The 17,500-nt window shown below is 42.4% G+C and overlaps 1 protein-coding gene across 3 annotated transcripts in view; it reads left to right on the forward strand.

The window, feature by feature from the left end:
* LEKR1 (leucine, glutamate and lysine rich 1) overlaps positions 1 to 7,927 on the forward strand; it is a 152,719-nt gene extending 144,792 nt beyond the window's left edge. For all 3 annotated transcript variants that reach the window (XM_066600235.1, XM_066600251.1, XM_066600243.1), the window contains 2 exons: positions 4,978 to 5,277; positions 7,318 to 7,927. In XM_066600235.1, the coding sequence (XP_066456332.1) occupies positions 4,978 to 5,277; positions 7,318 to 7,731 (714 nt within the window). In that variant the 3' untranslated portion in view covers positions 7,732 to 7,927. The remainder of the gene's footprint in view (positions 1 to 4,977; positions 5,278 to 7,317) is intronic.
* Positions 7,928 to 17,500: the final 9,573 nt, after the last annotated feature.

A 17,500-nucleotide genomic window follows, 5' to 3' on the forward strand; every position in this document is an offset into this window, starting at 1 on the left:
TTAATTTGTGTGTGATAACTTTTTGCAGACAAGTTATCTTATCTTAAGCCAGTAAAAAGCTATTGTTCTCTTATCTAAACACAACAAAACCCATTGTAAAGTAATTCAAAGGGGGTTCCATAGCTACTCTGCAGACACTGGTAAGTAATAGAACATCTGTGGGTTAAAAGAAGGGCTTTATTTTAGTCAGAAACCAGAAAGATCCTCCCGGAATTCCCTGTCCCACCTAACTACAAAGAGCAAAGAGAGTTTCTTCAACTTATCCAATAACATTCCATATAACATGAAGATAAGAGTGTAAAGGCCTCTTGGCCTTCCTGCATAGACCTTCAAAGAAGGTTAATGAAAGAGGCTTCTGTTAGGAACAGTGGCATTGAAGGTTTGAAGTTGGCGCTAGGATAGTTGTGCACCTCAGGATATTGACCCAGCTCCTATAATCTCTAAAATCCTGGTAAATTCAAATAGAAATCTATTTATTTCACTTTCATCATTATAAATGGCACAATTCATATAAATTCTGTCAAAAAAAAATCAAGCACCTAAAAGAAGTTGGCTTTTTGCTGCAAAACCCGGCATGCAGTTACATCTCAGGCAGACATGCAAATAATTAGTTGTGGTGATTAGATGGACGGTCTTGCCACTTGAAGCCCTAAAAATGGTTCTAGGTTTGGTCTATAAAAAGGCTCCCAGAGGCTCCTTCTCTGTAGTGACCTCTTTTTCCGCTTGTGTAGAGCTTGTTGACCACTAGATGCCTCTACGATGCAATCAAAGATCTTTCATCCAGTTAAAAAGGTTTTAGAGGGGCTGCATAATTAGAATGGAAGATGCTGGATAGTCATATTGATAAATTTCCTGCCACCTGGGCTGTTTTGACCAAACTATTAGGAGCTATTGAGACCAGTGGATGTGTGAGGGTGTGAACACAAGGGGTTCGGGCTCAGCACGCCCTCGAAAGACCACCAGTAGAGAGGGTCATCTGATAAGCATGAGCAGCTCCAACTGTTTCATCGTCCAACATCCACAGATAGGTGGCACCGTTCTACAGCATGGAATCGGGTTGTCTTTAGTGACAAAGGCAGGTTTTGTTTTGGGCACTGATGGCTGTGTTTGTGTCTGGAGACTGAGGGGTGAGCACCTCAATACTGCCTTTGCTGGTGTGATGGTCTGTGGGGGGAAAGGATGGAGAGCATTACATGCAACAGTCAGTCAGTCACCGCTCTGTGATATGTTCAGGACATCCTGCAGCCACATGTATTGCCTCTCATGGCGGCTTCCAAGAGGCATTTTCCAGCAGCCGCACACAGAAAGTATCACAGGAAATCTCCACAACCTTGTCACACTTTATCATGGCCTGCCCGGTCGCCAGATGTATCGCCAATAGAACATATATGGGACCATTTAAGATGCCAACTTCAGCAGCCTATGAATTTGCATGATCTAGATGCTCAGTTACAGCAAATGTGGACCAATGTGTCTCAAGATAGCCTACAGAACCAGTATGCCTCCATGCCCGCCTGTATCATACCTTGCATCCAAGCTAGAGGCAAACCAACAGGGTACTAGAGCCTCTCTTCTAGTACCCTTTTCCGCAAAAAAAGATCCTTTTGCTCTGATACTGCAATCACTTATATCAATTTTACAACCACACATAAAAAGTTTAATTCGATTCCGATAACTCCTTCTAGGCGCTTGATTTTTTTTTTTACAATGACTGAATGTTGCATGTAACAATTTCTGCATTTACAATAGCTACAGTATTGCTACCGTTTGTAAGAGCCAGCAGCACAAGGCAGTGATGATTCTCCCGAATGTGAAAAATCTCCAACCTGTTGGCTGTGAGGATCAGAATGATGGTCAGAATCGCTATCTTTTCTCCTTCCTCAGTTTACAGTAGGAGTCTGGCTTTGCTACTGAGAGGCCTAGGATGGGGTCAGAAACTATATATTTTCTTCTTAGGGAGAGCACCTAGACAGTGAGTGAGGAGACTCAAAAGGTCATTCACGCTCCTCTGGGTAAAATGCAAATATAGGAGATGGACTAATACCTTCACAATGCCACCTATTGAAAGGCAGCATTCTGACCACCGTTCCAGGCCTCTCACTAGCAAAGCCAGACTCCTACACTGATGAAGGGCAAATACCCTGAAACAGCTGTCTGTACATGGAGTCTGGCTTTGCTTTTAATTCCCAGTCATAGTTACAAGGCTTGTATAAAGAGTCTAACTTTGGCTTGAAGGAATACTGCCTTCCAATAGGTGGCACTGTGGAGGTATTATTCCATCTCCCTTATGATCAGAATGATGAAATTTCCCTCAAATCCGTGCTAATTAACGCTCTTCAGTGGTTACAAAAAATTACCGTGTATAAAATGGCCTTTACTTATATCTATTTCTGGCAAAGCTGGGCAGCAACAAAAATCATTACAGTTTTCCCAGATTACTCTAAAATTATGGCCAGGTTATTCAGTGACCCATACCGAGCTTCCATATTGTACTAAGATGTTCTGCCAACTGGGATTTTAGAAAAGATGGGTACAATCAGTTTTTAAGCTGTAACAGTGGCCATATTGCTGGTCACCCTAAATTCATATATTAAGCTTTAAAACTTGAGTCAGTGGTGTAAAAAGTAAAGGAAACGCTGTCTTGTTGGCCTGTAAACGTGAATGAATCCCCTGCTATTAGACTAATATTACCCTGCTTTGTGAAATGTAGTTCTTCTATACATTCATTTCACAATTGCAGTATGGTAGTCCATGTGATTGATGTTTGCAGTGCGCTTTAAGTGATTGCTCTGCCATCTCTTTATTTTTGGCTACTCTTGTAATCAGCCTCTGTGCTCTTCCAGTGACCTACTGTTCTACAATTTTCTATTTGCGTGTTCACACTTTTCTCAAGAGAATCCAATCATCAGTCTTGTTATTATCATGACTGTGTCTGTCTTTCTCTTTCCTCCGCTCATTTTTACCCCATCTACATTCATTACTCAGAATGTTGTTTTCTAAATAGCAATTTCATACTGCCTCACGTTACTCATTGTAACCGTCTTCCTTCAATTCCGATCATTTAGATTTTATTGATTACATTTTATGTTCATGTTAATATGGTATCAGTACGTGATAAAGGAAGAATAAAGCAGTGTTAGGATTTAAAAGAGTTTTCCCATCACAGAAACAATATGCTATCATTCTCTGATCAGTGGTTGTCCAAATGTCAGGACCCCCCATGATCCTCAGAATGAAGGGGCCGCATCCGCCATGTGTAAGCAACTGGAACACAACTGCAGCCAGTGAATGGGACTTTGCTGCCTATGAGCGCCTCTATGCAGACAAAAATGCTGAAGAGGTATCAGTGCTAAAGCAACACTACGGCCCCTTCATACTCAGGATTAATCAGACCCCCACCCACCACAATGATGTTATATCCTAGTGATATCCCCTCACATTTTGTGATCAGGAAACTTCTTTAAATTGTGTTATTTAGTCTAAAATGTAACATCACCCAAGATTTAATTGCAGTGATGGACTGAGGTGGTTAGGACCCACCAATACCATTTTTTTCTGGGGGCCCACTGTACAGCTATATGCAAATATTACCTGTGTAAGCTGCTGTACACTGTCTATCCGTATGTAGTGCAGTGGGAGGGACTGGCGGCCTATTCCTGGCCCAAGGCCTATTGGGGGTTTCACCTGTTCCCCTGTGGGCCAGTCTGAGCCTGTTTAAGTTTGACTTCAGTTAACCATCTACCTTTCCTTGTTGAAATCACAAGGGTCAAGAAATTAAGATATGAGGAGCTGTTTGCGGGGTTTCTCAAACTGCAAAGCTGCTCTGTCTTTGTGTCTGCTGGGAACGCTGATTTTCTTATTCCTCTAGCAAAACAATAGATGGGCAGGTTCAACAGTCTATTGGTACTTTAGGTAGACACCACACTGTGGCACATGGAATGCCATACACCACTGAGGTCAGCAATTGACTGCAGCAATCATTTGAGAATGAGGCCATGTCAAACTCTGCATAGACTGGAGCCGCAAAAGACTGCATCGGGGAGTATAGCTTCTTTTTTATTTAAGCACTTTCCCTACCTTTAGTAAGAAATTATCATGGACAACCCCTAACTATCCAAGCTGTTCACTTATTTTTTTCCCCCAAAACTGACATTGGGCAAAGTTCTTGAAGCCCTCACAGATATCATGGGTGGATTACTATGCCATTTTCAATGGCCTGGGAAGGGTACTGATTCTTCTTATGGAGAGCACCAAGTAGGTCTTCGTAGACGTATGGGCTATGCAATGCTTCTATGGGAAATATGCAAATGGGAGATGGCACAGTGCCTCTACAGTGCCACTTATTGGAAGACAATTTTAAATAGGTGATGCTGGAAAGGCATTGTATTGTCTCCTATCTGCATGCCATTTACAATGGCAAATACAACAGAAACATCAGGAAGTGAAATTCTGGGCATAATTACAAAATAAACATCAATACATTAATTAAAAATTGACGTCCTCCATGAACATATAGTTTTGTATTGCACAATGGACAGATGACAAATGGAAACATTATAAATTACTTGTTTAATCCATCAGTTCAGGCGCCCAAAAGATAAAGAGAAAAGTATCACTGGTGGTGTGCACATACCTTAGGAAATATTGATTGCTGATGAGTGTGGCCTACAGATTCCAACACTGTGCTATGTAGTCCGTGGGCAGCAGTGATATATATTTAGAAGGAATGTTATCTAAGGAAAATGAACTCTGCATTAACCTCCAAATCACTTTTAATGTTTGCTGGCCGACAAGGTCAACATCCTGACCCATTCGTAAACCCAACCACCTGGAGCTGATACTGCATCATTTCATTCACAGCTTTCCACTTTGCTCAGCTGGATAGTGCATGTCTACTAGCTACTTTATGAGCAGTCAATGGGCTGCCTCTTATTATTTTCACATCATCAAATCAAATTTTATTCAACTGTATTACAGATACCTTCACTCATATCCAAAGCATGTGAGGAGCTGCACGCAGAGGTCAACATGCTGGAGAAGAAGTTACAAGAAGCTCAGACAAGACTTACCGAGAAAGATCAAGCTAAAGATTATGAGATTGCAAACCTAAAGAAAATAGTTTCAGAGCGGGAACTTCGACTGAAAAGAGAACAAGACCACAACATCTCTGTTTTGGAAGAAATCAGAAAAGATGCCCATGCAAAAGCTGAGAAACTGAAAGAGTTGAACTTAAACTGTGCAGAGCTGAGACAACACCTGGGTCAGGCCACACATGAGGTAGCATTCATATCTCTGCTCATAACCATAATGGTCCATGGTGGGGTCTGGAAGGACCCTTTAGTTTCAATGGTTTATGTATCTGTGATATAATATACATCCGATCTATGTCACAGATGTGTGAATTCAGCAATGCAAGAATGGTAATAATGACTGCAACTATTAAACAGGGATGCCTCATGCACACTGCTAAAATTCAGATCTGCCTACTGTACAACCTACCATAAGCCCATACTCTATGTGCCTCTGATTTTATATAGAAGTGTTCTTCCTTAGAAGCACCGCTTCCTGGGGAAATCATATAGGAGTCACAGAGGCATTCAATGACAGCACTTGTATTGCCTACAGATCCCTTGGGACTCTGCTCTATGTGCCGCTGTACAGTTGCAATGCCTATGGCTTTGTCATATGCCTTAGCCCTGAGTGCTGTCTTTCAAATGTTACTTTGTTACTGCAAATCTATCAAACTGAACAGTTTGTGATCTCTGAACAAGATTAAGCATTCAAACATGAGAACCTGACTAAACACAATACAGTTTGGGAATTATTCCTACATTTTAAAGGAGCAAAGTTCCTCCCATATGAGTCATGTCATCTGCACTATTAAACTTAATAAACAGTGGCGCCATCTTCACCAGCAATAGCTGCATCCAAGTTTATCATCAATCAATACATCAAGTACATCTGCAATGATCAACAAGATGTTTGAGGTAATGTTCTATGAAAAGATTAAATTGGAAGCATGTAGGTCACACAGGTCCCATTATAAGTCTTACACATGGTTATGGTAGTGTGATGATGCGGGGACGTTCTGCTGTCTCAGCACCCGGACAACCTCAGTTATTGACGGGACTACGATTTCTGCACTGTTGTAGAAAATCATTAAGGAGAATGTCCAGTCATCTGTCTGTAAAGTAAAGCATAGATGTAATTGGACTATGCTGCAAGCCAGGAGCAAAATACAAAAGTCTGTATCGGAGCAGAAACAAAGTGTAAATTTTATATAGTTTTATGTGATAAAGATATCATATTTTAGGAATGCTCCTTAAAGGCTATGGAAACCTTTGTGCATAAAAAAATCAATACACACATATCTTAGTAAGTCCCTTACTAAGCACTAAACTTAGTAATTTTTTTGCATTGAGTTTTCCCTTCTGATGCATTTGGAAAGCCTCGCAGTTGTTTTGCAGGCTCTCCTACATGCAGGTTTCTGGCTTGGAGGCATTCCCAGCACTGATGAAATAGAACAGCTGATGAACACACACAAGTTCAGCTCTTCTCTTTCAGAGGCTGTGTAACATAACCACGCCCACTCTATACTACACAACTATTTCTCCATCTGCCTCATCCTCTCTCTGAATAGCTGCTGGATCCATTCCCCCTCATTGTTGATAATGGCTCCTGATCTTTTTCACCATCCCCTAGCACTGTCATACAGACCCTTGTAATAGTAGTTTTCTCTGCTCTGCTCTTTGTCCTCCTGATTTGACAGGGCAGCAGGCTAGGCTTGGAGTTATCTGTGTACTCTGACTTACATAATTTGCTGAGATATGGGTTCTCCAGTCTGCAGTATTTTAGAAAACAATACAATCATAGATATCAAACAGTCAGAAATATTTGATGAAAGCAAATTACGGAAAGGCTTCATTTCCAGAAACCCATTGATTAAAAAATTGAGTGCAAAGGTGTAGATAGCCTCCAAATTGTAACCAGTCTATTCCTGATTCAGAATGGCTCTAAGTTGTGGAGGTTACCTCCCAATAAACTGGTAAGCTTGAATATGCAGCTGTTACATAAAAGGTTAGATATTTTGAATTTTTGTTATACCAGCCTGATGAAGAAATGTAAGTAGTTCTGAAAGCTCGCTATAACATCATGTATTTTTGTTAGCTATTAAAAGCTATCATATCTACAGGATTACTTGGTTTCTCTTGCTTAGAGCAATAACAGAAAATGTAGAGTCTAATGTATTTTAGGTATGTGTTTTAGTGTACAAACCTGCTTATCCTCTTGTTGAACTAAATCAGTTTCTCTTTTTAGATTGAATTCCTTAAAGAAACTGTGCGCATGGAGTGTGAAGAACGCTATGAGCTCACCGAGGCCTTGACACTTGCTAAGCAACAGCTGCTTGAAATAAAAAGAGTCCATAGTGGAAGCCTCATTGTATCACAGAGGCCATTTACTCCAGACAAGCCAGCTTCATCTCACATCATGACTGGTGCGCAGAAGAAACCTTCTCTAACTTTACCAACCAGTAATGGAACCAAGTCAATTAGCCTGTCTGGAATGTATGGCACTGCCAGTGCCACCAACTATAACAAGCTCAGGCAGAGTAGTGGTAGCAGCTTACCTACGCTACAGTCACCACATCCTCCAAAAGAAAGGACATTGTCATTGACTGATACACGGAAGAAAATAACTGCAATCCTCAGGAGAAATTCTACTCAGCCTTAATACAGGCAAAGGTCACATGGAGACATGAAGATTCGCCTGAACTCAGAAAACTGTTTAGCTTGGATTAGCATGGGACTAATTAAAGGGTATCTGTCACTATCTTTTCGCAGCTCTCTCTGGGTGCAGAATAAGGTAATGACATCCACGCTAATTACAGCGATATATCTGTGAATTAGTTTGGGAAAACCTGCATTTTATTGGTAGCAGCCAGACACAGAAGACTACAGGAAGTAGTCCTCAATATTCACGAGCTGCAGCTTGCCCCACACATCTTGCCCTACAGCTAATGATTGACAGCTGTCTCCTATGCACAGTTATAAGCAGAGAGTAGTCAATCAGGGCGGGCAAGCTTAACCTACAGCTCATGAATATTGAGGACTACTTCCTGTAGTCTTCTGTATCTGGCTGCTACTAATAAAATGCAAGTTTCTCCCAAAGTACTGTACAGATACATACAGCAGACACATGCCAATAATCAGCATGCCTCTCACTATCGTGTGCTGCTCTCAGAGGGCTTTAAAAAGATGGTGACAAAGTCTCTTTAAAAAGAGGAGAGCTAAATGCAGAAAGGTAGAATGGATTCATAACTCCAGACACAATAGTGTTCTATAACAGCAAAATCCCATTGAGTAATATAATAGAAGCTGAGTACAGGGCGTCCTTGCACAGATGTTCTCCTGTATAATTGTGGTCATTTTCTACCCTATTTAGGGTGCATTCATTCTGCTGTATTTTTGGACTCTGCTAGGTCTGTATATTATTGCCAAAAACTAGATGAAAGCAGGAAAACCTTATGATAAAGAACAATCAGGCTGGGACAGAACAATTAAATGGCTTGTTCAGGATTAGTGAAGAGGATATGCATTTGTTTTCCTGGAAACATTGCCACTCTTGTCCATGGTCTGTGTGTAGTACGGCAGCTCAGCCTCATTCACTCGAAAGGCAAGAATTGCAATATCAGGAATAGCCATGGGCAAGAGGGGCACTGTTTCCAGAAACAAAATCCGATCCTCTTCACTAATCACAGACAACCAATATAACACCCTGCCCGAATGCCTCTCATTTGGAGACTGCATTGCTTCCCTAGGATGTAAAATATACAGTATGTGTTAAATCTCATATCTGCTCAGACGTATGCAAGAATTTTATTGAGTATATCCTAAATAGTTTCAGATAAAGGGAAACATATTGATGTGTCTGGTTGATATTTTTGTAACATTGTCACCGTATTCAGAGTAAAAACAAACCGAAGTCCTGAGAAAATCTCTTCTCCAGGAGAGAGCAGCAGATCCACTGGATCCCACCATAGGCATTGTGTATGGGTGAAAGAACATAGGCAAACCAACCCGAATTACTACCCAGCTCAAAGGAATACCCTGGTGGACGTGTCAAGAGAGAGCATACAATATCGATCTTTAACACACATGAACATGGCTACATTTACACGTGTCTGTACAACACATGTACCGCTGCATTTACCACAATGTAATATCCTATTGTGAATGATCGTTCTTGTGGCAGAAGTCATTCGGAGGACTCTACTCGCCATCTACTGGTGACAAGGTGTAATCACATATCGGAACTGTTTAACTACAGTCATAAAGCACCAGTAGCGCGAACTGTACATACGTCTAGTGATGTGAGAAGCACAATTATAGGTTAACTGAACTTTAGACTATTTATTTACTGTTACTTTATACTGTGATTGGTTTCCTACTGTTTGTATCACAGACAGATAACAAGTGCTGGATGTTTTTTAGATTTTGGATTTTCATCCACCAAAAGGAAACTACAATATTTTGTAAATGAACTATGATAATGTGTCATCTGTGGGCAGATCCCTTTCAGTGTTGGGCTCTTCATCAGCACTGCTCATTGGGACATCCCTGCTCCTTTTATTAGATGGAGACTTCTTTCCATTTCCCAATTTTTTTTTAGCAAAAATGAAACAGAGAATAAATACATAAACGTGATGGCTCCTGTTCATATGATATTGGGATATCCTACATTTTATGTCTCATGCTATACACAGTGTTATATCACATCAGTGACCTGGTACTCTCAAATATAGTGCAGAAGAAACTTAAGGTGTGTATAGGAGGTTCGTGACAGAGACAGAGGGTGGCTGAACCCAGGATGAAAGCTCTTGGCACAGTTTGTGGTCCTTGGTGATTTGAGCTATATTACCACATGCTATTTTGGCAGCATTGTGTAGAAAACTATTTTGATTGTTAATTACCCTGCCTACAAAAAGTTTTTTTCTCTTTCATATTTCCTGATGATTCTAGTCGTATTTCACCTCCTGAATTCACATCTGTTGTTGGAATTTTTCCATCAGGCAGGTTTTTTTGCGACACACATTTCAAGTTTTGTAAAATTAGTACTTATGTAAGTCAACATTATGTGAAAAAGTTTACTTAGAAAGTTTTTACTGATGATTGACGGGAATATTTTGCTTCTGGGATGTCTCTTCATGGTCCAGTAATAGTCAGCAGCATACCGGGTCTCTACTTGCCTCAGTACCTCTTTTCTATTGTAGAGATCTGCTGGTGAAAACGCTGGCCATGCCGGTCACTCACAGCCGAAAGAAGTCCAGACGGGAGTCCAAGAAGTGAAGTTCTAAGGACACATTGCCTCCCACAGCTTGGTATGATTTCACCAGATCATCACTAGATCACAATAGTTTTCTGATTTATCATTTCCCAGAACAGAAGAGGAGACGTTTTTAAACAACAATCAGCTGCTTTTTGTAACGGATTTAACCTTTCCTGAAACGTTTCGTCCTCCATCACGGATCTTATTTGTGGTCCTATAATAACTCCTTCTGTCACTTTGGCATCACTATCTTTGGGAAATTTAGATTTCAAATCCAGAAATGCTGCAGAATTTCTATCAATTGCATTTACAAATTGTTTCATCAGTCCCAGTTTTATATGCAGCGGAGGCTAATACACTTTTGTATACACAGGGCTCAGTCACATGGACGTTTGTATGCGCATCTGTCAGTTGCGTTTGCCGGACGCATCTAAATAGAACCAATGGTTTTCAATGGGAGCAGGCACATATGCAAATTTTACATGCGCACAAACGCACACAACGAAAATTATAGGAAATTTTCTGTGTATGTGAAACCCTTGGATGGTGTCGCATCCAGGGGTTTCACCTTACGCTCAATGGGGCCAGCGGCAGCAGTGCCGACCCCATTGAGAACATATACTGAAGATTGGCAGAGGAGATCGACGTTCTCCCAGTGAATTCAATGGAGCCAGCAATACAGCCGGCTCCATTGAAAGCAATGGGCTGCTGGCAAGTGCTGCAGTGATTTTCGGTGAAGGGCTTAAAATATAAGCCCTTCCCTAAAAATCAATCCAAAAATGTGTAAAAATAAAAAATCTATACTCACCTCTCTCAGCTGCGTCCTGCCGGGTCTTCTCCTGCACTGCTCTGATGATTTTTCAGCAGGCGGGGATTTAAAATCCCCGCCTGCTGAAAGGGCTGCCTCTGATTGGCTGAGCACTGTGACCAATCTGAGGCAGCTCTCAGCTATTAAATGACAGCTGAGAGCTGCCTGTGATTGGTTCCTGCGCTCAGCCAATCAGAGGCAGCACTCACCCATTCATGAATTCATGAATGAGATGAAGAAATCCTCTGCCAAAGCTGTCACAGCTGTAGCAAAGGATCGTGATGTTCTCTGTATGTCAATGGGGCCGCCGCAGCTGCCGCCAGCCTCATTGACCACAGGTGAAACACCTGGATGCGACACCATCCAGGGGTTTCACATCTAAGGAATCCCCTGCTGCAGCTGTCACAGCCACAGCAGGGGATAGCAGGCAGCGCTCTTTTTGAGCGGATAAACGCTGCTAGCAGCATTTTTTCTGCCGTGACGCCTGCTTCGGTCACGCAAATTTTTGAACGCATAACTGATGCGTTCAAAAATTCGTGCATCAAAACGCCCATGTGATTGCTAATGGAAAAATTCCAACATCATTTCAGAAGGTGAAATACGACTAGAATCTCCATGAAATATTCTTGTGAAAAAAAAATCATATTGTCCGGTGTTATTATCTGTACAGGCAAAGGATCTAGTTAACTAATTAAAGACAGTGTCCTGTGGGCCACAGAGCAGATTATTGCCTTCACCCCCTTCCACATTATCCCACCAAACATTATTTTCATTTTTTTAAACAATTAATATTTTTAAATATCAAGTAATATTACCACATAATGCTCAAATAATACCACCAGATAAAGCCCTTATAAATAAAGCAATATATGTACAGTATACAAGCACGCTGGAATATAAAGATTAACTGCACATAAGTGGCGGCTGAAACCCTGGGTGATCAGCTGTATCACTAGGAAAAACTTTGGGCAGCAACTTGAAGGAAATGCTCAGTAGTAGTAAGGTAAAGTTCCCTAGTACAAGCACCGAGTCATGACCGACTCCTAGGGTGATGTCACATCATGACGTTTTTTTGGCAGACTGTTTTTGCAGGGCGTTTTGCCATTGCCTTACCAGTCATCGTTTACCCCCCAGCAAGCTGGGTACTCATTTTACTGACCTCGGAAGGATGGAAGGCTGAGTCAACCTTGAGCCGGCTACCTGAACCTTGCGGGGATTGAACCCGCAACTTTCAGGTTGTGAGCGAGAGCTTAGGACTGCATTCTGTAGTAGTACATGGCATCATTTCAATAGTTTGAGCTGGTTTGTGCGCTACTGTGTTGCTCTCTTGCCTGTCTTCACATTGGGGAGTCTCGAGTGAGGAGTGACCCTCTGTGATGTCTAAATGCCCCAATGGGCATATGGACAGAGCTGGTACAGTTCAGATAATCCCTTTAAGAAATTGTATATTTTCCCAGTACATACGCCTACATATCTGCATAGGATATCACATACTGAAGGCTTATAAAGAGGTAAACACATGAAACTTCCTGAATATCTCGTACCGCCGCCTGTCAGTAATGTGACAGTGTTTTCAGAAATATTATATATATATACATGTAATTATATTGATGTTGTCAGCTCTCCAGCATGACTGGACAGGAATCTTGTGAGAACTGTGAATAAATTGATGTTTGTTTAAGAACAAGTAAACAGTATGTTCAGGTACAGTGAGAAATTCATTGTCACATGTTGGCAAGAGATGGGAAAAGCTCACAGGACAGTCAGGAGACGGGTGCTCAGAAAATACATTGACGCAGAATACTCCAAGTCATGCAGCACGTAGCATAGGGGACAACCTGCATTTAAAGGGACCCCGTCAGTCTGAACATGCAGTCCAATCCGCAGGCAACATGTTAGGCGCTTTCACATCGGACAGAGTATTCTGTGTGGAAAAATCTGCTGTTATAGCTCATCCATGGTAAGGAATGATGAGTTGTGCGTTTGGACACGTTACTTAGATCGTGAATGTTGTATTTGGCTGTAATTTACTTGACTGCCAGAATCATTCTTTTCTCGTGATATCACATATTGCGCACGTTATACATGGATGGCCCAATTCGCCAAAGCAAGAGCTGCTCTTTGTTAGTCACGCTCCACCCTGGCACAAACAAGGGGGTATCCTGAGTGGCGACTCCCCATGTTTGTATGCCTTACTAAAGAAATGGAAAGATGCTGTTAAAATAACCAAATCCTGTGACCGTAGAAAACAGTATTAATAGCATTTCATTTTTTACTATTTAACCGGAGTCTCTTTACTCTTACAAATAAGTTTTGCATATTGTCTGACAGTTTGATACTCCAGGATATTTAATATTGTGGCACATATTAGTTGCATATGTAATATTATAATCCAGATATATCCAACTGCCACCACGTTGGTACCGTGCGATAGTCTTGCTGCCATGTACTGTACTTCATGAATTCCTTTATTGCCTTTGACGATCCCAGTGATTTAGGGCAGGTGATGCAGCGCCGGGTTATAGGGTTGTGCTGATCCCAACTGCTGCTGCCCGCTCTTGCCTGGCGCTGATGCTCCTCAGTAAGCAGTTTGTGGTTGTCTGACAACAGGCATTAATCAAAGTACTCGCTGTGCACTGAAATCCTATTATAAAGGCGAACTCGCATGAGCGTGTTGATTTCAATGGGTTTATTCTCATTTCTGGTATTTGTGTGTGTGTGAAAAAAAATGCAATGCGCTCTATTTTTTGGAACATTTGCGTACCAAAGGTCCCGTAGAAGTCCAAGGGAGGTGCACAAGTGCGCACTCAAACCCCACGTAATTCTGCAATTCACTGCGCAATTCTGCAGAAAAAAAGTACACTTCTGGAAGTAATTGGGCTAAGTAGCCTTTTAAATCAGGGTGTGCGTGTGATCCACGCAAATGTGAAATAGCAAAAAGTATAGTAATATGCGCAAAAGTGCGTAGTACATGGTGCAAATGCGCTGCGCTTACATGAGCTTTTTTTTTGCATATGCCCATGTGAGTCCACCCTGAGGGCTCCTCACGCGGGTGTATTTTTCATCAGTATTTTGTGAGCCAGGAGTGGAACATGCAGAGAGAAAGTATAATGGGAAGATTTGCATTTCTTCCGTATTTTGGACCCACTCCTGGTTTTGGCTCACAAAGTACTAATGCAAAATACAAAATATGAATAAGCCCTAAGGTTGATGTCAGCGGTGTGACAGGTATGTAGAAAAATACAGGCACAACAGAACCTCCTACGAGAGGTATAAACCCTGCAGACACAGAGCTCAAACATCAATTCTTCATCCTAGGGAAAACCCAAGTCAGTCACTTCTAAGAACAGGTGAGGTCAAAAGTACAAATGAGCTTTTATTCATGTTTACTGCAATAAGACGTCAGTGCGAAGCCAGGTGCCACATAAGCCACTAGATGTAGAGCGTGCCGCGATCTGAAAAGATACCAGCTAAAAGATGCATATAAAGTGAGGGAAAAAACATTGTTTGAAGTACGTTTCATATCTTCCTTTTGCTAACGCCTGATTACAGCATTAAAAAAAGAAAACTTGAAAAACATCAGGAAAAATGCTACAACATGTTTTTCATCCTAAAGACAAAGTGTCCAAGTGTGTGTAGAACACAGCAGAATCATAGAATGGTAGAGATGGAAGGGACCTCCAGGGTCATCGGGTCCAACCCCCGCTCAGTGCACGATCACTAAATCATCCCAGACAGATATTTGTCCAGCCTTTGTTTGAACACTTCCATTGAAGGAGAACTCACCACCTCAAGTGGCAACCTGTTTCACTCATTGATCACCCTCAGGGCACTTTTTCACAAGCAGATATAGGGCAATGGCGTTTTTACGGTTTCAAGCCTGATCCGTATAAGCGCCTAAAGGGGCGTTTTTCCGCAATCACGGCCAGCATTTTCTCGTCCATTCACAAGACCATAAGCGTCATTTTTAACGGAAAAAAAAAATACGCCGCACCCCAGAAAACCCTTGCTTTGCAAAAATCCTCAAGATGGCTTCCAGTGCCTATATAGATGCACCTGTAAGCTTTTCGCAGCGTTGGACGCTGCAAAAATGACTCCACCTCCCTTCTCTTTCCCTGCTCCCATAGGAGTCTATAGGACCCGCCGGCGTATATTGGCCAAAGCATAGTTCCAGAACTGCGTATATTTACGCACCGTTTATTCGCCCATGTGAACGGCTGCATTGGAAACCAATGCTTCACATGGGTACCGTATATGCGCCTGGGCGTGAAAACGCAGCGTATATGCATTTGTGGGAATAAAGCCTCACTGTCAGAAGGTTTTTCTCTACTATCTAATCTGTGTCTCCTCCCTTTCAGTTTCATCCCATTGCTTCTAGTCTTTCCTTGTACGAATGAGAATAGGGCTCATAGTAGATGTGGGGCAAGACATGCTTGACAGTTTCTTGATCCAATTTGTACCAGAAAACTGGCAAATTTTCAATAGGTAATAAGGACCACTGAATTACGCCACAGGACACAGCTAAATCCACAGCTGTGGAATTACACACCAAAGTCAGCAGGTCTAACTGTGGATTTGATGTGGAATTGCAGGCAGGTTTTAAGCCATTTTCAATTCTGCATCACACTCCGCGGGTAGACTGCAGATTTCGGTGCACAATATACCACGGCTTGTGCTGCGTTGCGCAGCCTCTTCTGTCCTGTGTGAAAGGTCCCTTAGGGAGTATTCCACAGCAGCCTAGAAGAATATGCCCTCCTGCGGAATACACAGCCACAAAATCCTCACTGCTAACGTGCAGATTTGAGTGGATTAAAAGGCTAATTACGTTAATGAGGTCCAAATATGTGCTTTTCTCCTCGAATTGTGAAGTATTTTCTGTTGCGGAAAACCCACTGCAGATAAGGCCGTGTAAAGGCACCCTGAGGCCTCTTTCACACGGGCTACAAAATCGCAAGATTATGTAGCAATGTGACATCGCTACAAAATGCATGTATGTGAAGCCCATGGTTTCCGACGGGTTCTTTCAGGCTACAAAACATCTCATCTTTCATTGCTACAAAATCTCATGATTATATAGCCTGTGTAAAAGAGCTCTGAGGCCTCTGTCACACAAGCGTCATTTTGACGTAAAGTAGGCACTTAAAAAAAATCGCACCTATTGGAACCAATGGTTTCCTATGGGTTCTTTCAGCCAACCGATTTTTTTGATGTGTCTAAAAAAATCACACGTCGAAAGATTCGATGGATAACAGTGATCATGTGACTGGTGACATCTCCCTGCACTCAGCTATCTTTGACAGACGGGTGCAGGGAGACTTTAAATTTGCTGGGTTCTCCAGCCTTCTTCGCATGCGCACCACATCGGCGCATGGGCAGAAGCCCGCGGCACGTCCAGACTGCCGCAGGACATCACAGAGGGTAGAGCTGAGTATTTTCAGCTGCCCTCATGGATCTGATTCATGAGGGCAGCTGAAACTTTAACTTTTTTTCACTTTTCCGTGATTGCCATTATCCATTGGATAGTGGCGATCACAGGCCCCAGGACCAGTCACCTTCAGTAGCTGGGAGCCAGGAGATTTCAAATCTCTCAGACCTCCTGGCCTTCTGCGCGTGCACGTGACGTCATTCGTCTGGCGCGCATGCGCAGAAGGCGGCGTCAGGTCCTTTCTGGACTAGATTGCTGCGGGACATCACAGAGGACAGGGGTGAGTACGCTCAGCTTCCCTCATGGATCTGATCCATGAGGGTAGCCAAAACTTTAACTTTTTAAAACTTTTTATTTACATTCATGCAATCGCCGCTAACCATTGGATAACACCGATCGCATTACGGGGGGGGGCAGCTTCCTGGGGCCCACCATGACAGCTCCAGGTTGTCGGCCACCACTGGGAACCAACAGCATGGAGCTGTCACGTCCACAGCCCCCATGAATGGTGACAATTTCTTTACAGGGCAATGGAATAAGCGATGTGAACCATATATGTGCAATGTGCAGCTGTACCATCACAGCACATGAAAAGGATCACCCAATGTCCAAAATATAGTGGAGCAATTTCAATCATGCACGCGAAAGGATCTGACCACAATCCTAATCACAGTCCATATAATAAGGAGAACTGGCAGCAAAGAAGGTGCCAAATTTCAGCCCCAAAGGGACCACATTATTCCACTGCAGAGCAGCAGGTAGTTTGCGATGGAATAAAGTGGTCCCTTTGGGGCTGGAATTTTGTACCTTGTTTGCTGCTAGTTCTCTTTATTATATGGATCACATAATTAGGGCGGCGTCAGACGAGCGTAGATCAAAATACGGTCACTCCCCCTCAACTTTTTTGCATGAAAAACTAGTGTATTTTGCACGCAGGCTTC

Source organism: Eleutherodactylus coqui, chromosome 1 (assembly GCF_035609145.1).
Source record: "Eleutherodactylus coqui strain aEleCoq1 chromosome 1, aEleCoq1.hap1, whole genome shotgun sequence".
Taxonomy (NCBI): domain Eukaryota; kingdom Metazoa; phylum Chordata; class Amphibia; order Anura; family Eleutherodactylidae; genus Eleutherodactylus; species Eleutherodactylus coqui.